General features: G+C 43.9%; 1 protein-coding gene across 1 annotated transcript in view; it reads left to right on the forward strand.

Moving 5' to 3' along the window:
- Nucleotides 1–20074, forward strand: part of LOC136587925 (serine/threonine-protein kinase 4-like) — a 56738-nt gene that overhangs the window by 438 nt on the left and 36226 nt on the right. The window contains exons 2-4 of the mRNA XM_066586761.1: nt 6325–6405; nt 7904–8032; nt 13060–13174. Of these exons, the coding sequence (XP_066442858.1) occupies nt 6325–6405; nt 7904–8032; nt 13060–13174 (325 nt within the window). The remainder of the gene's footprint in view (nt 1–6324; nt 6406–7903; nt 8033–13059; nt 13175–20074) is intronic.

A 20074-nucleotide genomic window follows, 5' to 3' on the forward strand; every position in this document is an offset into this window, starting at 1 on the left:
CATCAGCTCCTTTTTATGCTGTGATACTTCGTTTTCCCTTCTGGTCTCGTTCACACAGTCGTCTGTGAGAAGCGCGCCGTCTTCTCTGCATGTACGGGTTGCAGTCGTTTTTGAGGCTCGTGTGTTTTTTTACATCTGTGTGCATAAAGATAAATGCGAGGAGGCTGAATTCATGTCCCTTTTTTCCCACCGCCTCCTGACAATATGCGTAAAAATTGCAGTGCGTATGCATGTAATTGCGAATTTGCTGTGTTTTAAAGCAATTAGAGATGAGCGAACATACTCGTTAAGGGCGATTTCGCAATCGAGTATCGCTATTTTTTAGTACCTGGCTACTCGGGTGAAAACATTTGGGGGGCGCCGGGGAGAGCTCCCCCCTGTTCCCCACTGCTACCCCCCCGGCACCCCCCGAATCTTTTCACCCGAGTAGCCAGGTACTCAAAAATAGCGATGCTCAATTGCATAATCGTCCTTAATGAGTATGCTCACTCATCTCTAAAAGCAATCTTATAAACTGTAATGAGCAATTTAGGCTGGTTTGACACAAGTACCGTATAGGCACAATTGTGTGCACCTTGATGCAACTTTTTCTGCTATGAATGAGGCTTTTTTGTGAGCGTCAACGTACCTTACTGTACTCTTTCTGCCCGCAGGGTATGTTTTTTTCTGTGAGTCGGACATTAACCCTTACCAAATGAAATGGCTAATTAGTCTAATTAGTTCCAGATGTGTTCTTTTTCATGTGTGATTTACGCAGTGTTTCATGCATCTCTAAGGGCCCATTTACACGGTAAGATGATCGCTCAAAATTCGCTCAAACGGCAGTTTGACAGTTTTGAGTGATCACTTGGCATTATCTCTTAAGTAGCTAATTAGCTACTTAAGAGTTTATCAGTGTCTAAATGAAGGCGGCCGCTGTATGCCGAAGGCAGCAGGAGTGCTGTCATCTGCATACAGTTGCTTTGTTTTGGGAGCTATCAGCTGGTAACCTGCTGAGCTGATGGCTCTGAGAAGAGTAGGAGCTGCTTCGTTCTCAGAGCTATCACTGAAATCTCAGAGCGGGATATCAGCTGGAAGAATACTATCAGCGGTATCCTGCTGAGAACTCCGTGCGCAGTGTTGATAGGAGTCATCCCTGACGTTTAGCTTGCTAAAAGTTAGCAATGAACGAATAGTGCACAAAAAGTGCGCAATGGCAGGGCGTTTAGACACAACGATGATCACTCAAAAGCCATCTTTTGAGCAATAATCGTTGTGTCTAAATGGGCCTTTAGGCTGGGTTCACACAGGGCGGAATTACTGCAGAAATTCCATGCGGACTTTACACATGGAAATTCTGCCAGCAATCTTAAACCTGAGCCTGAGCAGCAAAGTAGACGAGACTTCCAAAAATCTCATCCACGCGCTGCGGACAAGCTGTTACAGCCAAGCTGCGATGAGACTTGACATGCCGAGCGGAATTCAAAGTCAATTTTATTGCCGTTTCTGCTGTGGGCTTTCTCCTCTCTATGGGGAGAGATGGCCACAGCGGAATACATGCGGACAGCGTGGGTTTTTAAGCTGACTTTCTGACGTGGAAATCTTGAGGAAATTTCCATGCAGTCCCGCTGTGGCAATTCCGCTAGATTTCTGCAGGATTTACACCCCCTGTGACTGCAGCCTTAGCGTATTGCTTGCGCATTTGAACATCCCCCCCCCCCTATTGACTTCTATGAGGACCTTTTGGTGCTCAAATATGCAGAAAGATAGAGCATGTTCTATCTTTTTTGCGTGGCCGAAATGCACGCATGTGCCAAAATATGTGCATGTGAACAAGCCTACTGAAGTCAATGGGTTCTATTCTCTGGATATCGTATGTGCAGATACGTCTATGTAAAGTCCATGATACCAAAATAGGACATGCTGTGTTTTTTTATACGCATAAAAAACACGTAAACAAATCAATAGTATTGTTTGCTGCATTACTTCCGTAAAAAATAGACATACTATGGATAGAAAATACTCCCATGTGAATGGGTCCTCAGACAGTAAGGGTCCTTTTAGACGGAATGATTTATCGCTCGAATGAGTGAACACTGTCTTATACTATCTTTTGTCCCCAAAATGGCAGTGTCTTATTTTTCAGGGGGGCTTATACTTACCTGGTCCGCGGGGTCCCAATGGTCTCTGGCGGCGCTGCGGCATGTGTCCTCCCCGTCTGCCTCCTTAACTTCTTTCTGGTGACAGGGCTTTGAATACCCTGCCTCCAGCAAAGCGAGTGCTGTGATTGGCTAATCACAGCGCCTGCAGTCAATCACAGCCGGCGCTCGATGAGCCAATCACAGACATTCAGTGAGGTCATCCACTCAATGGCTGTGATTGGCAAATGGCGCTGCGATTAGCCAATCACAGGGCTCGCTCTGCTGGAGGCGGGGTATTCAAAGCCCTCTCACCAGTAGAAACTGAGCAGGCAGACGGGGAGGACTCAGCTATTTGCCGCAGTACTGCTGGAGACCATTGGGATGCCACAAACAATCCAGACGCCGCGGACCAGGTGAGTATTAAATTTTTTTTTAATTTTTGGCGCAGCTTATCTAGGTCCTATTTTTGGGGGAGGCCTTATATTTCAAGCCTCCCCCTCAAACCCGATAGGTCTTACTATCAGGGTAGGATCTATTTTCGGGGAAAACGGTATAAATAGAGACCTTTATTCATGTAAAAAGCAACTTTCTCTGAAGAAGTACCCCTTCATTTATTATGTTCCACATTACATGTTTATGGGCACAGTTATTATCCTGAACATAAACCTTTTTCTTTCATACCCTCAGTTACACAGGATGAATATCATTACAACTACCTGTCATAGCGCTAATTACTTTATGTAAATACTGCTCTGCCATATAGCTATCCATTAGGATAGAATTACTAGTAATTCTCAGAAATAATGTTATCATAATTGTTCCTTTGAAAAGGGGTTTTCTATAAAAATAATTGTTCTAGTTACATCCATCCCATGATCATATACGTTTTTTGAACTTACACAATGTTACGGCCGTATTCACACTGGGGATAGACTATCTTGCGTTGCGAGACTGAGTGAAAATGCATGAAAATAAAACCAATGATTTTCAATGGTTTCATTCTCATTTGCGATGCCTTCACTGCACACTCGCAGCGCTAAGAAAAATCTGCGCTATCGCCCATTGTGAAAGCATAGGGAGTACATCGCACTCCCCTGACACAGCTGTGACAGCTATGGCAGGGGATTCCTTCATCCCTGCGGGAATGAAGGAATCCCCTGCCACAGCTGCCACAGCTGTGGCAGAGGTTCGTGATGCTATCCCATTACTTTCAATGGGCCAGCACTGCTGCCGCCCCATTTGAAGCAATGAGTTGCAGGCAACCTCCGCAGGGATGATTTTCAAGGAAGGGCTAGAAATATAAACCCTTCCCTGAAAATCATCCATAGCTGTAAAGAGAAGGAAAAAAAAATTGAACTCACCTAGACGAACTGTCCGGCTCTTCTGTCTGTCCCCGGCAGTCATCTTCTGTCTTCTGGAGGCTGGGGATCGAAAAATCCCCTCCTCCAGAAAGCACTGCCTCTGATTGGCTGAGCGCTGTAACTAATCAGAGGCAACTCCCAACCATCAATAAAGGACAGCTGAGCGCTGCCTGTGATTAGCTACAGCGCTCAGCCAATTACAGGCAGCCCTCAGCCATTCATCAATGGCGCTATTCTAACATCAGTCCTGGAATATTTGCTGAGAGAAACTTTTTTAAATTAGTGTAAATACAAAAAGTGTCTATTTTTGGGCTAGTTGTAACAAGAAACAATGGGACAGATCTACTACTCAAGATACAACAATTTACTAGTGCAAAATGTGCAAGAAAACTGTCTTGCATACTTTGCGCCACATTTACTATGACTTTTTAGTCACTTTTTGCCACTTTTTCTGACTCGTTTAAAAAAGTCATGCCCTAAATTGTGCCAAAAACTTTGGCGTAAACTAAGCCAACTAATAGATGATGTAAACTTAGACAGATTTGCCATCCAGCTGTGATGAATCTGGCGCATATTAAGACTTGATTGTCATGTTTGTTCTGTGTAGCTTCAGATAGTATAAGTACATGTGCCCCACAGTTTTTCGTAATGAGGAAGCCTGCAGGCAGCATGAAACAGGAAGTCTTTAATGCACACGTTCTGTGCATGTATATCAATACAGCAGGGGAAATAAGGAACTTTATGCCACTTGTCTCAAAGGAAAGATAAACAATTGGTCAGTTGGGCCGATCTCCGTGTCCTTTGACCAAAGGCTGACAGAATATAACTGATGCACCTCCTGCTGTATATGTATGTTAGCTGGAGCATATGCTCTATAATGACATCTACAGTAGCTATAGTCTGACCATCAGTGGAAGGGCGGTTGTGTAGGAGTCTTAATACAGGATGTGTTGTCATAATGATAGATCTGTAAGTCGGCCTCTTCTTTCTCTCACAATGGTCTGTCTGTGCAGCTTCCACACTGATATGACATGGTCTTTGTGAATGTTCGCACATTTACTGTAACACAGGATTGTGCAATGCATTATTGGGCAAATCTTTTTCTTTGCTTCTGCTTTTGTGCTTTAGAAACTGGAAGGTACTTGTTTAATTAAAGTACCCCGCTCTTCACACTGACTTCCTACTTTGACGCTTGAATCGCTTTGGTTTATAAATATTATTGTATTTGGTTTACTGTGTACATTTGAATAGGACAAGACTGCACTTCTTATCTATTCCACTGTACAGAGAATACAGTTAATCAAGATGAATTAACCCCTTCAGTGGCAGGTTTATTATTACCATGTCAATGCAGCAAGCCCTGGAGATTTTCCTAAGGAAGTGGCAAACGTGTACAGTGGCACAATAACTGTGTGTCCTGGCAAGCAGTAGAGCTGTCCACAGAAATCTTCCGGGGTTTAACTGCATGGTTAGTGCAGCAAGCCCTGGAGATTTTCCAGGCGTGCCGCTAAAGGGGTTAAATGGTGTTATCCAATTTTCTAAAAATGCATCCAAATCAGCGTTATTTACCCGTGCTGGACTACCAGAGCCGCGCCGCTGGAGCAACAGAGAAATAAGAGAATTTAAAAGTTGAATATGTATTATTTTTTATTCCATGACACTTCCTCTCTCTAGCCAATTTATTTTACTTTCTTTGAAAAACCCTTTTAAAGAGATGTCTCGTTGTGATCCAAATCTGTTAAAATAATAAATCAATGGTTCTTACCCCATCAATCCAGTGCTGAATCTTCATGGTCCTCTTGGTCTTTATTTTAGAATGGCTACCACCTGACTTGCGCAGCCAATCAGAGAACACAGCAGTCACATGCTGTTGCCCTGGCATCAGCACTTAGGTACTGGGAGACAGGATACCAGTAGGACGGCACCTGACCGCTCTGACCTCTGATTGGCTGCTGCAGTCAGGTGCTAGCCATTCTAAAACACAGACAAGGAGGATCATGAGCCTGGGGTAAATACAACTAAGTTTTATTTCTTAACAGATTTGGATCACAATGAGACACCTCTTTAAAGGGGTTTTCCAAGAAAGTAAAGAAAATTGGCCAAAGGGAGGAAGTGTCATAGACTAAAAAAAAGAATATATATTCAACTTTTTAATTCTCTGTTGCTCCAGCAGGGCAGCTCTGATAGTCCCTGCCAGTGCTTACTTGGCTACAGTGATGAAGATGTATATCCATGTGACTGCTGTAGCCAATCACTGGCAGCAGCTGAGGCCAGTGATTGGCTGCAGTGTTCATGTGTATCATCGCTACAGCAAAATAAACAAAACTTGCCAGGGACCGTCAGATCAGCAGCGGTGCTGAGGGATTTAACCACTTGCCATCCAAGCCAGTCTTGGCCTATGTGAACAAGCCTCATTTTTCATATATGACATTTTTCACTTTATGTGCTAATGACTTTGGAGTGCTATTACTTCCTCAAGTTTTATCATTTAAACAAAACCCCGTCCCCCAACTGGGCCCTGCCTGTAATAACAAACAAGGATATCCTTACCTCTCCTGGGGAAGTGTCAGCCTATGATGAGGATCATTGGACAGACTGATTGCAACATTTCAGGATTATTTTTAGTATAAATTGAAAAATGTAAAAAAAGGTATATTGCCTGTTAGAGCGCTGTGGGCCCCTACATTCTAGCAACTACTGGGGCCCCTATGTCACTGACCTCCACATGTACTATCTTCTGACTTATTTTGGTAAGAAGTGCAGGTACACCTATAACATGGCTGTTCAGTTCTACATTTTGTGTTAATTACGGGAAATCTCTTTTCTTCTTTTTTATTCCATAGACAACTAAAAAAATTGAGTGAAGAGAACTTAAATAGACAACCAGAGGAAGTATTTGATGTCTTAGAAAAACTGGGAGAAGGGTAAGTGAAGAGGTTTCCACCTTTTAATGTCCTGTTCATCTGACCAATAAAAAAATATGCACTGGTGATATGTTTAAAGAGATCGTGTAGTTGTAAATTGGCTACTGATGGCCTATCTGCAGGATAGGCCATTTACAGTTGGTCAGCGTATGTCTGCTGCTCGCGAACCCTGCCGATCAGTTCTTTGCCGGGCCAATTTCTGCAAGAAGCAGACAGCTCTGTTCCCACTGCAGTGGCCAGGCTGGGTATTACAGGCAAACTTCCCATTGAAGTGAATGGAGATTTGGTCTGTAATACCAAGCCTGGCCACTTCAGTAGGAACAGAGCTTCAGAAATCCGCTCAGTGCACAAGAACATTGGCCTAATAAATAACTGATAAGAGGTAATCTCATGTGGTGGACCTCCACCAATTTACTATTGGTGGCCTATCCCAAGAATAGTCCATCAATAGTTTACAACTGGGTGAGCTTCTGGACAAACAAAGTTGGCTGCGCCACTTCTCTGACTATCTGATGCCCACTGTACATTCGTATGAATCAGTAGTCCAAAACACTACATGCTGCCCTGACTGGCCATTGCTGCTCATGGGAGCCAATCAAAGCAGCACTTAGACTAATGATGCAAACTAATGTACAGTGGGCATCAGGAAGTCTGAGAAGTGGCGCGGCCATCTTTGTTTGTCCAAGACTGGAGGGTCGATTTAAGAGGTTGTTTGCCTAGGAACAGAGGATTACTTTAATATAAAGCAGTAAAATGATATTTATCCAAAAATAAAGACAAACTCCTCTTACAATCCAACCACGACTGTAGTGAAGCTTGATACCTTATGCGTTCCTTGTCACAGTCTGTTGGAAGTATGAGGCAAGGTCCTAACAGGGGAGAACTGGAGTCACTAGTGATTAGAGATGAGTGAGCATACTCGATAAGGCAAAGTACTCAAGCGAGTAGCGCCTTATTCGAGTACCTGCCCGCTCGTCTCTAAAGATTCGGGTGCCGGCGGGGAGCGGCGGGGGAGAGCAGGGAGGAACAGAGGGGAGATCTTTCTCTCCCTCTCTCCTCCCCGCTCCCTCCTGCTCACTGCCGCAACTCACCGCTCACCCATGCCGGCAGCCGAGTCTTTAGAGACGAGCGGGCAGGTACTCGAATAAGGTACTACTCGCTCGAGTACTTTGCCTTATCGAGTATGCTCGTTCCTCTCTACTAGTGATGCTTATGCACTTAGTTGAGCAAGTAGACGTTATACTCTGTTGGAGAGGTCATACACATACCTGACTTTTCACGATGCTACTACAATGTATAAGCAAATCTCCCCGGGTTACGTTCTGTGCAAGTACAACATAGGAGTAAAGCATCTCTGTCTAGATATACCAGCATAGGGTGTAACTCTGTGAGATCGGCTCATCATTTGTGGTTGAGGAAATGTGTAACCCATCATAGATTCATGCAAAGCAGCCCGATTATCTAACACCTTTCACAATGTGCGTTTGTTCTTCCTTAGGTCGTATGGCAGTGTATTTAAAGCAAGCCACAAGGAAACAAGCCAGATCGTGGCCATTAAACAGATTCCTGTGGAGTCAGACCTGCAGGAAATCATAAAGGAGATCTCCATTATGCAGCAGTGTGACAGGTATACACACTTAAAGAAAGCTAAAACATAAACCTAAGGCCCTTTTAGAGGGTACGATTATTGTTCAAAAAAATTGTTCAAATTAAGGATAATTGTTCAGTGTAACTGCAGCCAATAATCAAGTGATGAACAGTAAAAGCTCATTTGGACACCGAGAATCGCTCGAAATTTGCTCAAAAGAATCTTTTGAGCGATTCTTGTTCTGTCTAAATGCACTGAAATCGTGCAGCTTTCATGGACAGGTCGCTGATCGCTGAATTCTGGCTTGCTAGAATTGAGTGATCAGCTGTTATCAGCGGAGCAGGCTGTTATCAGCCGGCTGCGCTGATAAGATTCTCTGTGCCTGTGTCCTGCTGTGAATTCACAGCGAGGCATGGGCTGTAAGCACAGAGAACACTACAGCTCTTTGTTTATGCAAAACCGCTGTATTGTTCAGCGAGAAATAGCCTCAGTGTCCCCGCTGCGCCTGCATAGCTCTTTAGTAGCTAATTAGCTACTATAAAGTATGCAAAGATAATCGCTCAAAACTGTCAATTAAACTGTTGTTTGAGTGATCATCCGTCAGTGTAAATGGGATATAAATCCAGTGTCGTCAGGTCCAACCCCCTGCTCAGTGCAGGATTCACTAAGTAATGTCTATCCAGTCTCTGTTTGAAGACTTCCATTGAAGGAGAACTCACTACCTCCCGTGGTAACCTGTTCCACTCATTGATCACCCTCACTGTCAGAAAGATTTTCTCTAATATCTAATTTCTGTGTCCTCCTTTTCAGCTTCATCCCATTGCTTCTGGTCTTTCCTTGTACAAATGAGAATAGGGCTGATCCCTCTGCATTGTGACAGCCCTTCAGATATTTGTAGACCGCTATTAAGCCTCCTTTTTTGCAAGCTAAACATTTCCAGATCCTGTAACCGTTCCTCATAGGACATGACTGTAGACCGCTCACCATCTTGATAACTCTTCTTTGAACTTGCTCCAGTTTGTCTATATCATTTTTAAAGTGGGGTGCCCAGAACTGGACACAGTATTCCAGATGAGGTCTGACTAAGGAAGAGTAGAGGGGGATAATAACCTCACGTGATCTAGACTCTATGCTTCTCTTAATGCATCTGGGATCCACAGGAAAGTACAGAAAAAAATAATAACCAATCCAAGTGTAAACCTAGCCTAATTCATGATTCGGTGGAAAATCATTAGGAAATCTGGATGATGACATTCTTTCATGTGGGTTGAATTTTGTTAATTATGGAATTTGCAGAAGTTCTCTCCAGCCAACAAATGAGCAACAACACGAATTCTTTAAGTAATAGTTGTGATTTTGTGCTTAGTTTTCCCATCACCCTCAGCTTCAAGTGTTTCTTCATTTTTATGGAGAGTACTTAGGAGTCTATGGAGAAAATGCTGTCAGGACGTGAGGGAAGCGGGGCTCATCCAATATTTAAAGCTGTCTAAATTATTAAGTCTTGACCTTTTTATCCAGCCAAGTGATTTCCTCTTCAGTTCATTTAAATGAGTTTTCTATGAATACATTTAATACACAACTCATGCAGAATGTTACCGTACCGGAAAATGGAAATCTTGTATGTGAAGTGGATGAATTGGATTACTTTTAAGTCGGCTAACACATGTCCTGGTTTTTCCAGGCCAAATTCTGATCTTACATTTTTAATGCTCAACTGCTCGTTTATCATGTATATCAGCAAAGTCCTGTATGGACCTCCAACAAGAATGACAATGCCATGTATCATTCTTCACCAGCCCAATGCCATGATTTGGGACTAGAAGAATTGCTTTGACATCTGTCAATAATAGTTCCCAGAAAGAGTGTCTGGAAGTTTAAAGGAGGTACAAAGGATCAGATCCAAAAGTAAGGAAGTATGATTGTATATTAATATCCTTAGAAACAAGCTGTATAGGATTATTAGTGAAGCAAGTGTCTAAAACGATACCCATAATGCTCTGACAAGTGACTCGAAGTTGAGCCACTGTGCATCAGGTAGTCAGAGAAGTGGTGCCGCCATCTTTGTTTGTCCATGACTGGAGGGTCGCTTTAACATGTAATTGTGGTAGCCACTCATTGACCACCACAGTGATGTGGGTTCTTTTAGGCCCTTATACACATTAAGAAAAAGTTGTCCGAGCATGCCGATTATTTTTTTACCAATCAGTTGACTATCAAATGTATATGAGGGTCTCCTGACTCTCGTCCGAGAGATAATGTTTGGGGAAAGAAAGACTGGGCATTTTGAATTTCAACGTTCGATCCTCTTTCCCTCTCTGACCATAAGCTGCCCCTAGGGCTGCCTAACATTGGCTTACTGCTTTCTGCCCATTGAAAACACATGAGCACTAGGACAAAATGAGCATTCAGCACACAGCTCCTAAAATTGCATGGGCAACTTTACTGAAATCACATGTAAAGCCAACGATTGCACTACCAAGGTCATGTCTCAAGTATGATCCATTAATGCTGTGAACACGTAGTCTAGGAATGGTGGTACAAAATATCACAGAAAGAGGTCATATACTTACTGATGCAAGAGGGCAGGTATATACACGACTTATTCCCCAACATGCAGACTGCTAAATGGAGGTGCAAGTAACATATGTGAAGGACACTGATGAGCAACAACTCACAGACCCTCCTTATATTGAGGGCGGTGGCGGCATAGTTCTAATTATAATTGTGGCTAACATATCTGTGATTTTAGCTAATTTTAGTGTAGGGACTCACAATAAACGAGGCCCCTGATGTTGGCTTGTGAGCTCATATATTTTGGCCAAAATATTAATTTATACCTTGTAGTTATCAGTAACATGCAGTGCGGCTTTGAACCCAGGGTGCCAGTGTGGGGTGCAGGGCAACCTGCTGGATTCAAATATGACATCATTAATAGGTTGTGAGCCTGCATGGTGCACTACACGTACCATGTGGCCTGACACCCTGTATTGACTTTTTTGTGTAGGATTAAGCACTATGCAGCCACCCCCCTTGTATATAAGGAGGGTCTGTGAATGACTGCTCATCAGTGTCCTCACATGTGTTAGACCCTATTTACACTGACAGATGATCGCTCAAAAGTCTCTCAAATGACAGTTTGAGCGATCATCTTTGCATACCTTATAGTAGCTACTATACAGTTATGCAGCCGGAGCGGGACGCTGCTGTGGCCAATAATAAAACAATACAGCTGTTTTGCATAAGCAAACAGCTGTAGTGTTCTCTGCTCTTACAGTCCGTGCCCTGCTGTGAATTAACAGCAGGACACAGGCACAGAGTATCTTACCAGCACAGCCGGCTGTGAAAACTTAAAGTGATCAATCAACGACTCGTGCAGGAAAACTGCATGATGTCATTGCATTTAGACACAACGAGAATTGCTCAAAAGACTGCTTTGAACGATTTTTCAGCGATTCTCGTTGTGTCTAAATGGGCCATAACTTGCTCCTCTGTTTAGCAGACTGGCTGTCTGCATGTTAGGTGTTATGTGGTGTATGTGCCCACCCTCTTATATCAGTATATCCGTAAGTTTATGGCCACTTTCTGTGAATTTTTTTTTTCTTTTTGTTTGTTTCCATTTCCCTTTCTGTGATTTTAAAGAATGGAGGTAAGGTTTAATCCTCCCTATACTGTATGGTAATGAACCCCAAACTGTCTGGTAGGAGGGCCTGGACTGTCTCTACTACCGGCGTGCCTTCCAATCCCAGGCTATTCTCTCTGTGATTGGTGGGTGAAGTGGATGTTGTCTCCTACATCGTCCACAGACCCATCCAATTCTTGAATAAGTACAGACTGTTGCATGCACAGATCCTCTAGCTGTATTGTGGGCATGCCCGACTGACTCTTCTGTGCATGTGTCAGTCTGTGGATGTGCGGTGAGATTTGGACTGGATTGTGAATGATGTAGGGACGTTGTTAAGATCACCCATTAATCATAGAGAAAATGGCCAGGGATTGGAGGGCAACGCAGGCAGCAAAGATGTCCTTGCCCACCTAGCGGACTATTTGAGCTTCATTAACATACAGCGTGGGAGGGATTAAACCTCCCTTTTTACTTTTACCAGTTATCTAGACTTTACAGGCTTTAATAAAAAAATTAAAAAAAACGTTGCCACATTTGCTAATGTATCGTTCCCTACGTGCCATTGCTGTCACCAGCTGGTTTCCTTTGACGCATTTAGGCTGGGTTCACACAATGGCAGAATTGCCGTAGAATGTCTGTGTGGACTTTCTGCACAAAAATTCTGCCCGCGTTTTCAGTCCTGGGATTAGCCAGCAAAGTGGATGAGATTTGCATAGATCTTGTCCACACACTGCGGCCAATCCGTTACGGCCAAACGGAGCTGAAATTGACACGCGGCGCAGAATTCAAATCCACAGCATGTTAATTCTTTCCCTGTTTCCGCGGCGGCCTTTATCCTCTCTATTGGGAGAGATAGCCGCAGCGGAATGCTGATGGCAAAGCCGCTCCAAAACCCGTGGCAAAAGTCCGCGGGTTTTGAAGCTGCATTTTTCCGGCGAAAATCTCGCAGGATTTCCGTGCGATCATTCCGTGGGATTTCGGTCCCGTGTGAACCCAGCCTAAGAGTCAAGTTAAAGTTGGCTGTATTTGTACATTTCACTTCCTCTCATCTACTGTTGCTTAGTAGAGATGAGTGAACGTACTCGGTAAGGGCGATTTCGCAATCGAGCACCGCGATTTTCGAGTACTTCACTACTCGGGTGAAAAGTACTCGGGGGCGCTGTGGGTGAGCGGGGGGTTGCAGAGGGGCGTGGGGGGGGGAGAGGGAGAGAGAGCTCCCCCCTGTTCCGCGCGGCTACCACCCCCTCCACCACGCCACGCCCCGCCCCCCGGCGACCCCCGAATCTTTTCACCCGAGTACTGAAGTACTCGAAAATCGCGGTGCTCAATTGCAAAATCGGCTTTACCGAGTACGTGCGCTCATCTCTATTGCTTAGTAATAAGCGCTCTTCATACGAGTCAAGTGCAGTCCGTTAAACTATAAATTCATCGTTCTTCTTCTCAGCCTCCACGTTGTGAAGTACTATGGCAGCTATTTTAAGAACAGCGATCTGTGGATTGTGATGGAGTATTGTGGAGGGGGCTCTGTCTCTGACATCATCCGGCTGCGGAAACAAACCGTAAGTTCAACACATACTTCAAAATAGTTGGGTGTCTTTCTAAAAGAGGTTATCCAGTTACCAGGCAACCCTGGTTCAATAGCACTGACTGGGGTAAAATAATTAATTGAAGTATACTTACCCCTCCACGGCTGCCAGGATCCAGTGCTGCAGACATTTTAGCCCCATAATGTGATAATGTCACAGAAAAACACGTGACCACTGCCTCTGTAGTATCACATTCCTGGCATCATGGCGCCCCATGATGTGGACACCCATGCCAGGAGAACAAGTGGTGACACTGCAGCTTCTCGTTGGCTGCAGCAGTCACCTGATTTCTTTTAACATCATCTGTCACACCAATCACCAGCTCTGCAGCACTAGATCCCGGCGGCCTCAGAGTGGTAAGTATACTTCAATTCATTATGTTACCCCAGGCAGTGCTGTTGAACTGGGCTTGTCTGGTAACTGGACAGCCCCTTTAACCCCTTGAGTGGCAGGTTTCCTACCACCCTGTCGTGCCCACCAGGGCAGGTTTTTTAAAATGGTCTAATCATTGAATTTCAACTAGTTTTGCAGTTGCGTCTCAAGAGCCATAACTTTTTCATTTTTCCATTGACATGGCCATATGAGGGCTTGTTTTTTGCGGGACAAGTTGTGATTTTTTTAAACAGGGGGGAGGAAAAAAAGAAATGGGGAAAAAAGAAAAAAGGGGCCATGTCATTAAGGGGTTAAATAATGTATTAACTTCCTTCTCTGGGTCATTACGATGCACATGGATACCACATGTGTGATTGTATTTTTGATTTTTTACAAAGTAAAGGGAGACAAGTGTTTTTTTTATTTTTTTTTTTTTAATTTTTTAAAAATTTTTTATTTTTTTTTGTCCCTTTAGGGGACTTCCACAGGGACCCATCAGGACCCCTGATCACATTCCAGCAGTCCGATGGTGACAGCCCTTTACATGCTGCAGTCACATAGACTGCAGCATGTAAATGGTTAACACAGCAGAGATCGGAGGTTTTCTCTGATCTCTGCTGTAAGAGCAGGTACCTAGCTGTCCTCTGACAGCTAACAACCAGCTCTCCCTGCCACAGAGACCATCGGCTTGCTTCTGACAAGCCGATGGTCTCTATGGCAACCTGTAAACAAAGCAGGACATTGCCGACATGTCGGCAGTATCTTCTGCTGGTTTTTCAAAGCCCTTGCTTTGTTCTCTGTGGGACTGTGCAGGCAGAGCACACTGTCACAGCTCGTGGCATTGTGCTCTGCAGCTCCCATAGTGATACATAGCCCGGAAATCTTCCGGGCTATGTTGCTATGAGAAGTGGAGCTCGTCCCGGAACTTTTCCGGGCGTGCCACTCAAGGGGTTAAGGGCTTTGAAATTCAGTTGCGTTTTACTTGGGTATCCTTTATAGTTAAAGGGATTGCCCAAAATTAGAAAAAAATGTCTGCTTCCTGACAGAATTGCTCCACAGCAGTGGTATTCCATTTCAGCCCAATTAATTTTATTGGAGCTTATCTGCAATACTAGTATCCACAGAGAAGACAAAAAGCCGTCAGGTGGCCCGTCATTCAGCTGAGAGCTGCCCCTGAGCCAATCAGAGGCAGCACTCACTCACCCATTCATGAATTCATGAATGGGTGTGAGTGAGGTCTGCCTCTGATTGGTCAGGCTGTGACCAATCAGAGGCAGCTCATTCAGAAGGCGGGGATTTTAAATCCCCGGCTGCTGAATACTACTCACAGCTGTTCAGAGCAGTTCAGGAGGACTGCAGCCGGCCGAACTCCGTCTGCCGGGACCAGGTGAGTGTGTGTGTATATATGTGTGTGTATGTATATATATATATATATATATATATATATATATATATATATATATATATTATATATATATATTTTTTTTTTTTTAATTTTTACACATTTCTGGATGAATTGCAGGGAAGGACTTATATATTTAAGCCCTTCCTGACAATTCATCCCGCGATCGCCGGCAGCCCATTGCTTTCAATGGAGCCAGCTGTATTGCCGGCTCCATTGAATTCAATGGTCAGTGCTCGTTTAATCGAGACGAGTATCGTGTGGTGTTCGTCTTGAGTAACGAGCATCTCGAACACCCTAATACTCGAACGAGCATCAAGCTCGGACGAGTATGCTCGCTCATCTCTAGTCTCTTCCTATAGAGCAAACAGAGCTTGTCCAAAAATGTAGCGGGGTTAATACAGAATTACATTATGAGAAGTTTTATAATATTTAAAGCGGTATTCAGGTTGTAGAGTAAATTTTCAAAAATTCTAAATAGGAGAGGTGTTTGTGCCATGTTTATGCATATTTTTTAATGGGCATAAATCATGGAGCCATTACCTTTTTATCCTGTCCTCCATTTATGATGTTTCCTCATGTGACTTTTCCAAGATGGCCGCCGGTTTCCTGCTGCCATGCAACTTGAAATTACATTTACCACAATTTCCTTCTCTGCACTTCCTTCATGTATGCGTCCCCACTAAGCGCTGCCCTGCTATTGGTCAGCAATCCAGTCCCAAGAGCCGAATATAAAAAAAAGGCTGCCCCTGGTCGTTCCTACAGGGCAAGCCGACCTGTAGTGCTGAAATGTCTACAGGTCATATCCAAAGGCAGCAAACACTTATGAAGTGCAGAAGGCAATGGTTTTTAGAGCTACAGAGACAAAATCCAAAGAGTACCACATTAGACAGAAGCTATAATATCCTCACGAGGTGCACAAGTTGGCGGTGGTTTATGGTTAAAAGGATTTTTTGGGGACTATACTATTGAGGACCGATCCTCAGAATAGATCATGAATAGTTGATACTTGGGAGTCTGCCACTCGGGATTACCAACCAATCAGCTGATTAAAATGACAGCGGCGTTCTGTTGAGCACTACTGTCACATCTATACATACCAGGCATAGCGCTATGCATTGTATAGTGGTCGTGCATGGTATCACAGCTCAGTTCCATACATTGGAATGGTACTGAGTGGCTTTCAGGCCATGTGACTAATGAACATGACACCACAGGCCTAATCAACCAGCTGATTGGCTGAGGTCTGACACTTGGGATCCCTGCCAATCAACTATTGATCACCTATCTGGAGCATAGGTCATCAATAGTGTAAATCCAGAAAACCTCTTTAAGTCCTGACAATGGGTTCCCTTTAAGAAGAAGGTTGGCTTTTATTTCAATGACATTAAGCATAGCAGATATAAGGTCTCTGGTGTCATACACCTGTCCAGGGGGAAACATGAAGTGAAACTCACAAATTAAAAAAAATCTAACTATAACCTAAGTCCTTCCTCTTTATATAACACTGTAGTTCGAGAAGAACGTACTGTTAATCATCCCAGCGACCAAGGCCAATGAACATGGAAGTGTTTTATGAGTTATGTCCTAGAAGTAGTCTTATTAAACCTTTGCTTTCATGCATTAACATGCACATCTCTTTGGACAAATTGGTAGCAGTAGGGCCTATGGGTTCAAGTATGACCAACAGCAGGTCACAGAGTACTGTCCTGCTGCTAGTATTCACACAGCTTAATTGGCTTCTTACAGAACTGACCATTGGATGTGTATCTAATTGCTGTAAATTTGATTGTAAGCTCCACAGACGTACATCTCCTGGAAGAAACCATACTGGCATGGTTACCTCCCACCAGGTTCTCAGAATTTTGGCAGTGATGATCCTTTTTTTAAAAATTTGCAATAAAACCTTATTATTTAATTGAGCACATCCATGAAAGAAAAAAACTTGCCTTTGTGAATATATGCTTGTGAAACTTTACAAAGGTTCTACCACAAGAAAAGCATCTGTATGTGAATATGAAAAGAAATCTGTTTGGCCGTAGACTGTCTTAACAAGAACAAGCAAGCAGACACCCAGGGAAATAAAAGGAAAAACCCACATACAGACATCCTGAAGTAATACACACAAGTGCATGGTTAAACTAATAAAACTAACTAGAGGTTGGTAGGCAACGACCCATCAGGGGGTAACAAAAAAAAAATTCCTCCCCCAAAAGGAGTTGTCAGACTCTAAAGAAACTTTCTGTGTGATTTGTAATGCTGATATAAGTGAGTGGTTAACAATATCAGAGCAGAAGGATAATTTGTTGCTGAAAACTGAACACTTGAAGGAACGCTCTAGTATCCTGTTTTACCGCCTCTATCTTGGATACAAGATGTGATATGGACTGGCATAGAGGCACTAGTGCCCTGTTGTACCGCCTCTAGGTTGGATAAAAGATGGGATATGGGTGAGCATGGAGACTCTAGTATCCTGTTGTACCACCTCTAGCTTGGAAGCAAGATGTGATATGGGTAGGCAAGGAGGCTCTAGAACCCTGTTGTGCCACCTCTAGCTTGGATGTAAGATGTGGTACGGACAGGCATGGAGGCTCTAGAATCCAGTTGGGCCATCTCTAGCTTGGATGTAAGATGTCATACTGGTGGGCATGGAGGCTCTATAACCCAGTTGAGCCGCCTCTAGCTGGGATATAACATATGATACCGGTGGGCATGGAGGCTCTAGTACCCTGTTGGGCCACCTCTAGCTTAAATGCAAGATGTTATACAGGTGGGCATGAATGCATATAGGATCTGAATAGTATCCAGTGGCATATCAGTCCACAGTTACTGCAACTGATCCTCCAGAGTGTGCAAACTCTTAGGCTGTAAAAGTTGGCATCCCAGATGATCCCATACATGTGCTATTGGCAATAAATCTGGTGACTGGGCAACCACAGAAGTGTGGCATTGTTGTGGAAGCATTCCTGCGACACCGTTTGTTACGTTCATCTTGGACTGATGATAAAATCCTGAGGTGACTTGGTACTGGAGAAGAGGTAGCGATCAGAGGATGGCACTCTGAACTCCTCCGACAGAACAACATCTGACAGCAGAGCACCTGTCCCAAAAGGGACGACCCCACTACTTCAACGAGGATAGGTCGAAGGTCAGAGGGGAACCAGAGTACAGAAAACCAGGAACAAGCAGAAACTGACAATAAAGAAAAGACAAGAACACAGAATTCAAGACAAACAGAACCACAGAGGACAAACCAGAACACAGGAGCCAGACAGACAGGAGCACTGAGCAAGCTTACTTGATCAGAAACACTGAAATATAACCAGCAACTCCCAGCCAGGAAGAGCTGGATTATATAGGGAGTGGAAAGAAACTGATTGACTGGCAATCAACAGCCACTACCTCAGCTAACAGCTGTAGGACTAATTAAGCTTAACTAGCCAGGAGAGAAGATATTAACCCTGGCTAGTAAAGTTAGAACCAACTGCAGTAAAGGTGTGCTGACAGTGACGTGACACCCTTGCTGTGTGAGGCTGAGAATTATCCTGTTGGAAAAAGCCTCTTGGAAGTCGCCATGAGAGGAACACATGTGGCTGTAGGATGACCTGAACTTATCACTGAGTTCTCATTGTTCCTCGTGCCACTACTAGGGGTGACCGGCTGTCGTATGTAATGACCCCTTTCTTACCCAGATCATCACACCAGAAGTGGGGGGCAGTGTGCTGCTCCACAGCAAATGCAGTATTGAGGCACTCAACCCCGAGGTTTCCACATACGAACACAACCATTATCCGTGCCCAAACTGAACCTGGATATATTGCTGAGGACAACATGGTTCCGCTCCATGGAAATCCATTTTTGTAGTTCACAATACCACTGCAAACAGAGGCAACGGTGAGTGGATGTCAAATATCTTTCAGTCAAGCACCTGGAAATGGTTCCGACAGACGTATTGGTGGTAGCCTGTAACAATGGTGCCACCTGTCTCTGGATGGCGGATAACAAATCAATTGGAGTTGCTCATGCTTGTCAGGAGATCAGACGATGCTCTCTACTGCCAGTCTCTTGACAGTATCCTGAGCCCAGTTGCCTTGTGTGTGTGCCCTCATGCATCCACTGGTCCCAACACCTCTTAACAGTCTAGTCAGAATGGAGCATTGAGGGCAATTCATCTATACAACTACCTAGTTTCTTGCATTCCAATAATGTGCCCTGTTAACTGGGCAAAATCTCTTCTCTGCGTCGTAGAGGTGTTTAGTGGTCAGCAAGCTCTACACAAGTGGAAAAAGAGGTTCACTACACACAAGGATCTTCTGAGAGTCTTTTTATAGGACCAAGGGTGGAACTGCTTTTAGGGCTTCAGGTGACAAGACCTTTCATCTATTCACACCACAACTTTAATCATTTACATATCTGCCTGAGATGTAACTGCATGCCAAATTTTCCAGCAAACCAACAACTTCTGAGGACTGGATTTTTTTTTTTTGACAATGAGTGTACATTGGTCCTTCTAAGCTTAAGAATCTACTATGTGTAGATTCCTATCTATTTAAGTTTCCTTCCAGTCAATAATCACACCCATTAGGATACAACATCATTAAAATGGTGGGGTTGGCCAGTTTACCAAAGGTATATAATTGCATGTTGAGGGAAGAATCATAAGACATGGAGCGGGCCATGGAGAAGGACATCTGGAGCCATCAGTCCCGAACCCTGGAGAATTTCTCTGGGTGATTCCTATTCTGGTAAACCCATTTCTTTTGGGGTAGCATACAGTTCCCCAGTATTTACCAATTGGATCATGGGGTGCATCAAGGGATCACTGGTCAGACCACACATGGAATATTGTGTACAGTTTTGGGTAGCGGTATTCAAGAAGGACCTATCAGAGCTTGAGTGGGTACAAAGGCGGGAACTTAAGTAATAAACGGAATGGGCGGACTACAATACCCAGAGAGGTTACCAAAATTGGAGTTATTTAGTTTAGAAAAAAGAAGGTTGAGGGGCGACCTAATAACTATGTATAAATATATCAGTAGAAAAAACCTGGACCCGCGCTCAGGAACACTCACTCCGATGTCGCTAATATAACTATTATA

This window comes from Eleutherodactylus coqui, chromosome 13 (assembly GCF_035609145.1).
Source record: "Eleutherodactylus coqui strain aEleCoq1 chromosome 13, aEleCoq1.hap1, whole genome shotgun sequence".
NCBI classification, from domain to species: Eukaryota; Metazoa; Chordata; class Amphibia; order Anura; family Eleutherodactylidae; genus Eleutherodactylus; species Eleutherodactylus coqui.